This window comes from Nematocida homosporus, assembly GCF_024244095.1.
Source record: "Nematocida homosporus strain JUm1504 chromosome Unknown 4558, whole genome shotgun sequence".
In the NCBI taxonomy this organism is placed as follows: domain Eukaryota; kingdom Fungi; phylum Microsporidia; genus Nematocida; species Nematocida homosporus.
Window position 1 is genome coordinate 1 of NW_026250599.1, and position 6,244 is coordinate 6,244.

Below are 6,244 nucleotides of genomic sequence, written 5' to 3' on the forward strand. Positions count from 1 at the left end.
CGAATGAAACCCAATTAGTTTACTACTTATTTAGTGTTATTAAGAGATATGTTTAGACTTGTCAGGTGGAAGCTATGCCTGTTTGAAACCGTAGTAGACTCCAGTAATAAGAGAAGAAGAACTTGAGGCACTTCTATCACCAATACTAACCCAAGTCATCTACGGATGCTTATGATGGCCGAAGAAGAATCTAATAATGAAAGAAGAAGAACTTAAGGCACTCCTATACCAATAATGGCCATAAACCATCTACTCATCCAATTGGTACTAACCCAATCAATGGGCGCTTTCTTTCTTACGGATGCTTATGAATCACTCACGAAGTACTCATGAATTACTCACGAATATCATCCCAATAACAGCTACTCTACCAATGACTTACTCACTGTTGTATGACATAAATGTCACAAATTGGTTCATACCAAAGGATGAAGATAGTTGGCCATACTAAACAAGATCTTATTTGTCTTTGATGGTATTATCAGGAGATTATAAAGTATAAATAAAGATGAAATCAACAAATATATTGTAATTTCATGGTTCGACCAATACAAGTAGGAAATAATGGGGAAGATAGTCCAGGGTTCCGTAGGATTGGTGGCTGTGAACTTGATGACAGTCAGATGAAGGAGGTTCGTGAGATAGTAGTACCCGCTTTCGAGAGAATTACCGTGAAAGAGGAGTCGGGACAATTCAGATTTGCTGAAAAAGTAATCAAGACGTACTCCGAGGTATGGAGCGAGATTGCGGCTGTAGACAGGCTAAAATGCATTCAATTTGGGATATTTCAAGGACAGAGACCAGAGAATAAGGGATTCTTAAAGGAGTTAGAAACATTGGAGGCTAGCGTGAGATCGGAGGCCGTGGAAGTACAATCAAATTGGGAAGAAGTCAGAAGGAGACTTCTGGAGGTGTTCGAGAAGTACAGAAGACGGGCTAACAAGAACCTAGGGGTAAGACCATGGGTATCAGGATCGGCATACGAATGGATCAAGGAAGAGTATTTCCGCATGTGGAGAGGAGACTCGACCTGGGAGGAACTAAAGCTGTATCTCAAGGCACTACCGGCCTTTGCAGGACAGGTTACGTATCTGGGAAAGGAGGATGCAAGGGAGTTGACGAATATAGCCATGGAGATTGATCGAATGAGAGCCGAACATAAGAAGGAAAGACAGCTTATGAGAACATCAAAGAAGACAATCAGATGTTACACGTGCAACAAAGTAGGACACATAAGTAAAGACTGCTGATCTAAGAAGAATCGTATGGGGAATGGCCAGAAGAATGCGCAAGAGGTTCAAAGTGGCAAGAATAAAGGATCCAACCTTTACATGACTAAATTAGTATTAGGAGCCACAGAGTTAGATGGAATTAAAGATTTAGGATCTGCCATAAACGTAATCGGACGTGAAGGAATAGATTGGGCTGCTTGCAAATGGAGAAGAGATTGCGGTGAAGAGAAATGAGGCGCAGATAAGAACAGCAGATGGACGAGCCATGGATTGTAGGGAGAAGATCATAATGGAAATGTGTTATAGAGATAGGCATGTCAGGAGTAAAGGTAGACTCTGAACTGAGTAAAGAAGAGGTCAAAGTGAGGAAAGAGGCAGTTGAACGAGAACTGCAGGATAGGGTAATTGAACCCGCAGAAATGGAAACACCGCCAGGAAGGGTAGTGTGCGAGAAAAGAGGAGTAACAGGTGATTTAAGGGAGATAGCACAGGAGTTGATAAATTCGTTGGAAGCACAAGGATTCTTAGAGAAGACTAAGCCATCGGAATGGTTAAGTCCTTTATCATTGCAGATGAAACCATCGGGTAAATGGAGATGGTGTGCTGACTTAAGGAAACTGAATGACATGACAGAGTAGGATAACTATCCGATTCCAGACATACAGTATTTGACAGATCATATTAGAGGAAAGAAGATATTCAATAAGCTGGATATCAAGGATGGATTAGTATTGGGTTGGGTTGAAGGAAGAGTGCAGAAAGAAGACAGCACTGAAGTTGGGATTTACGCAATATGGAGAGTATTTTTGACGGATTAGGAGGGAAGATATGCATTATTTACATAGACACCAGATTGGTATATATTCAAACACGATAGAAGAACATAAGAAGCATTTGAAGGGAGTGTTAAGTAGAGCACATAAGTATGGGTTGGTATTTGGGTTGGGAAAAAGTAGAGATCGCGAGAAGGAAGGTTAAATTCTTAGGGTATCAAATATCTGAGAATAAGATAGGACCAGATGGAAGTATTGGGTTAGTATGGTGTAAGTAAGATGTAAGTAAGGTATAAGTAAGATGTAAGAAGTTGTTGATTATAAGACATCAGAGAAAGTGAATGATGTAAAGTAATTCATAAGTATGCTTGGTTATAGTAGAATAGAGTAGAATGTAGTAGAGTGTAGTAGAGTGTAGTAAAAGATTCATGAATGATATCTCAGTGGCATTGAGACCTTTGTATGAATTGACGAAGAAAGGAGCAGTATTCAGATGGACTGAAGAACGAGATAAGGCGTACAAGGAAGCGAAAAGGAAGTTGATAGAAGCGACAGAAACAATTATTCCGGATATGAATAAGAGGTTGGTGTTAGTATTGGGTTAGGTTGGGTTGAGTTGGGTTGAGTTGAGTTGGGTTTATTCCGCATTATAAACCGGGGGAGGAGATGATAATTGCAGATACACTATCAAGATCCTTGCCTCTTTCCAAAGAAGTTAAGGTAAACGAAATCATATCTAAGAGTACAGAAGAATTAGTTAGGAAGATACAATTAGTTGTGAAGGTACAATTAGTTGTGAAGATATACAAGAGGAACTGAACCATAGGAAAAGTATACCGTAAAAGTATAACACCGGAGTTGGAAGAAAAGGGATTTAAGGTGAGTCAGAAGGATCTGATAGGGATATTAGAGAAGTGTAAGACATGTCTTGAATGAGATAACAAACATGTTCACTCGGATAAATATATCATGGCCACAGATTGGGTTGGTATTGGGTTGGGTTAGTGGAGTATAAGAATTCATATGCCATGATTGTGATAGATTATTTCACTAGATCTGTGTAGGCCAAGATAACGGAAACTAAGACACCAAACAAGATTATAACATTCTTGGAAGATGTACGTAAAGAGATGAAATTTAAGAAGATAATATCGGATCGAGGAAGAGAGTTTGAGAATGCTAAGGTTGAAGAATGGATAAAGGATAAAGGACTAGAACATTACTTGAGACCTCCATACCATCACAAAGGTACTGGTAGGGTTGAAAGAGTAACTAGTTGGTATTGAGTTGAGTTGAGTTAGTATTGAATAAGACGAAAGGAATACCAACCCAATACAATACAATAGCTGTTATCACAGAGGAATAGGAATGACACCAGGAGAAGCCAGGAAAGCAGAGAACAAAGAGAGGATACTGGGAAGAGTAAAGGAATATGCGAAAGAGTTCAAGGAGAAGGAATTGGAAGTGTATGAAGTAGGGTTAGTATTGGGTTAGGAAGTTTAGCCAGCTAAAGGTTAAGTATTGGGTTAGTTAGTATGGCATAAATGTCACTCACTGGTTCGTACCAAAGGATGAAGATAGTTGGTCATACTGAATAAGATCTTATGTGTATTTGATGATAACATCAGGTGATCATAAAGTATAGATAACGATGAAATCAATAAATACATTGTAGTTTCACTCCCAATACCAACGCAATACCAACTCAATACCAACTCAATACCAACTCAACTCAACCCGACCAAGACAAGTAGGACTATTGCGTTGATATCAAAAAGCAAGTCCAACGGAAAGTTCTATATAACCAGACTAACACCATCCCAACCCAATACGTTATGAGTTAGACAGAATACCAACAGAATACCACTTCAATACCAGTAAGCATCACAAGTCCTACTTAAATCAATAAACAACTACTTATTTCTAACAACTTAAACTAAACTAAACTAAACTAAATCTCAACCGAGTAGTAATTCTAAAAGAGTAAGCTTTACAAAAAGTACAACCAGATTAGTATTTGGATTAGTATTTAGTTAATTAGAGCAAAAGTGATAAGAAGTTAAGAGAAGGGTATAGTTGAGTGTAACTCAACAAATAGATAGTAGTTGGGTAGGTTGGTTTGGTGAAGTTGAAATGTCACAAAGGAGTACGTCTAGGGTAGTGTGGTGTCTGGGACACCAGAATACAAACTCAACTCAACTCTATCAATACACGACTTGCTTTCACAAGAACGTTTTTATCAAAATAGGAGATAAGATACTGTCGTGTTAGCAAGTGGCTACACGCTGTTTTCAACCAATACTAAACTAAGACATAATCAAACCGGACGCTTGTAGGATTTATTGAATAAAGTGTTGGTATTGAGTTGGTATCTTCTTAAGCCAAATACATACTGTATTTATAGTTTGGAGTTGTACTCTACCAATCTCTAACTCAATTTGATTGACCTCTTGTTCCTGGAACTGCAGATGAAGAATAAAGATATGTTGGCTTGTGCTTATCTCCTGTGAAACATACTGCAACCCAATACCAACTCAATACTAACTCAATACAAGCAAAGAATGGTGGTGGATACTCTGAATATTACAGTTAAGTATTGGGTTTAGATTCTTATTGAGTTGTTTTACTTATCAGAACTTTACGTGTTGTATGGCATAAAATATACAGTGCTATACTAAGCTAATAAGAGTTGTGCAATGGCAATAAGCTTTATTACTTAAGTTAAGTTGAGGTTAGTCTTTAGATGAGATGGGTTGAGGTGGGTTGAGGTGAGTAGAGTAAACAAGCTATCAGTGAGACAGTTCGAGTAAATGGGCGAGACGGGCCCAGAACAGACTGCTTATAAGTATGTGAAGAATAGGAGAATTGGGTATCCAACTGGACTTGAGAGAGGATGCAGACGATGACATGGTATTATGCGGTGTGGTAGGACTAGTATTGGGTTAGATATTCTACACACTCATGAATACTAGAGGTGGCTGCGGTATTTGTTAATTGAGATTTAAGCTGAGCTTGTAGTTTTTTGGTCTTATCTAGTAGAGGCTTAAACCATTTTGAAACTTCCATCAAATCATCGATTAGCTGCTTGATAGATTCATCTGTAAATTGGCCCATATTATTGTTGTATGCCTTTTCAAATGGACGGCCCAATCGATCTATATAACCAGGTTGGTTAAAAATCCATCTATACATCCCTTCTAACTCATAATTACTCGATAGTTTTTCGCGCACCATCTCGGCAGCTTCATCTGCTGGCATGTTCTTTATCATAGCAGCAATGTTTAGTTTCAAAATGTCGTCTATGTGCTTCTGGCCGTCATTGCTGATTGTGATATTAGGATAAGTACTTAGAGGTGGGTTAGAAAGGTTTGAAAGGCTAGAGAGCATCAGCTGCAGACGTAGTATCTCGTACAAGAAGTGTCTGAACTGTTTCTGAGTACAAAGGTCTATGTTGGATACAGTTGAGTTGTTGATAAGCGTCTTCCAAGTTTCAAACGTGTGTTTGTTACTATCTTTAGTCAAATCAAATGACAGGACGGGAAGGTAGAAAATATAGAAAGGACTATAAGTCCGTACAAGATCTCTAACTTCCTTGTGAAGGTCTTTATACTTACTCGAGTCCAATGATATAAGTGAAGAGCCAGCGTCCTTTCCTGCAGCACTCTTTGTTAGCTCTTCAAGCGCATCAATATAGCGTTGACATGCGGCCTGTCCCTTTTCAATGCCATATATGAAATTATCTATTGCATACAATAGAGAGTCTTTCTCAAGATCATTAGGACAAGTCTTAGCATCCAGACTATGAATTCGGCGGCACTTGTTCATCATTGTAGCAATCCGCTTTGTATCATAATCACCTAACAACCCAAGTTTTAACAATTGCTCCCAATTAGCTACATAATAAGCTGATAATTTATCCCTCTTAAACGCATCCCCCACCTTAAATTTCATCTCTGAACACGCTGGATTAGCATCATATTCAATTGCCTGCCAGACTGTCTGCCAACCACGCGTAGATTTAAGACAATGGTGTTCCCAGTTTATCTTAGTGTTATTATCTGCATTAGCTATTTGACCACTATTCATATCACTACTCCAACCCAGCAACCAACCCAGACCAACTTCTAAGATTCCAAAAGAGAACTTCATTTATGTTTATCTCTCCTCAAATCTTACATTTATACTTTCTCCAAACCTGATCTACGATCATCATACCAATCCAATATCATACTAACCCAA

At 38.6% G+C, this 6,244-nt stretch overlaps 4 protein-coding genes across 4 annotated transcripts; 3 read left to right on the plus strand and 1 right to left on the minus strand.

Annotated features, from left to right (window-relative positions):
• Window positions 1-536: 536 nt before the first annotated feature.
• Window positions 537-1,250, plus strand: NEHOM01_2435 (uncharacterized protein; the record flags this gene model as incomplete). The annotated part of the gene is made up of 1 exon (XM_051491311.1): window positions 537-1,250. The coding sequence occupies one exon, from the start codon at window positions 537-539 to the stop codon at window positions 1,248-1,250; it is 714 nt and encodes a 237-aa protein (XP_051347271.1).
• A 296-nt stretch (window positions 1,251-1,546) lies between these two features.
• NEHOM01_2436 (uncharacterized protein) lies at window positions 1,547-1,870 on the plus strand (the record flags this gene model as incomplete). Its single annotated transcript, XM_051491312.1, has 1 exon — window positions 1,547-1,870. One exon carries the CDS (start codon window positions 1,547-1,549, stop codon window positions 1,868-1,870), a length of 324 nt encoding a protein of 107 aa, XP_051347272.1.
• Window positions 1,871-2,433: 563 nt separating this feature from the next.
• On the plus strand, window positions 2,434-2,610 carry NEHOM01_2434 (uncharacterized protein; the record flags this gene model as incomplete). The annotated part of the gene is made up of 1 exon (XM_051491310.1): window positions 2,434-2,610. One exon carries the CDS (start codon window positions 2,434-2,436, stop codon window positions 2,608-2,610), a length of 177 nt encoding a protein of 58 aa, XP_051347270.1.
• Window positions 2,611-4,936: 2,326 nt separating this feature from the next.
• NEHOM01_2437 (uncharacterized protein) lies at window positions 4,937-6,154 on the minus strand (the record flags this gene model as incomplete). Its single annotated transcript, XM_051491313.1, has 1 exon — window positions 4,937-6,154. One exon carries the CDS (start codon window positions 6,152-6,154, stop codon window positions 4,937-4,939), a length of 1,218 nt encoding a protein of 405 aa, XP_051347273.1.
• Window positions 6,155-6,244: the final 90 nt, after the last annotated feature.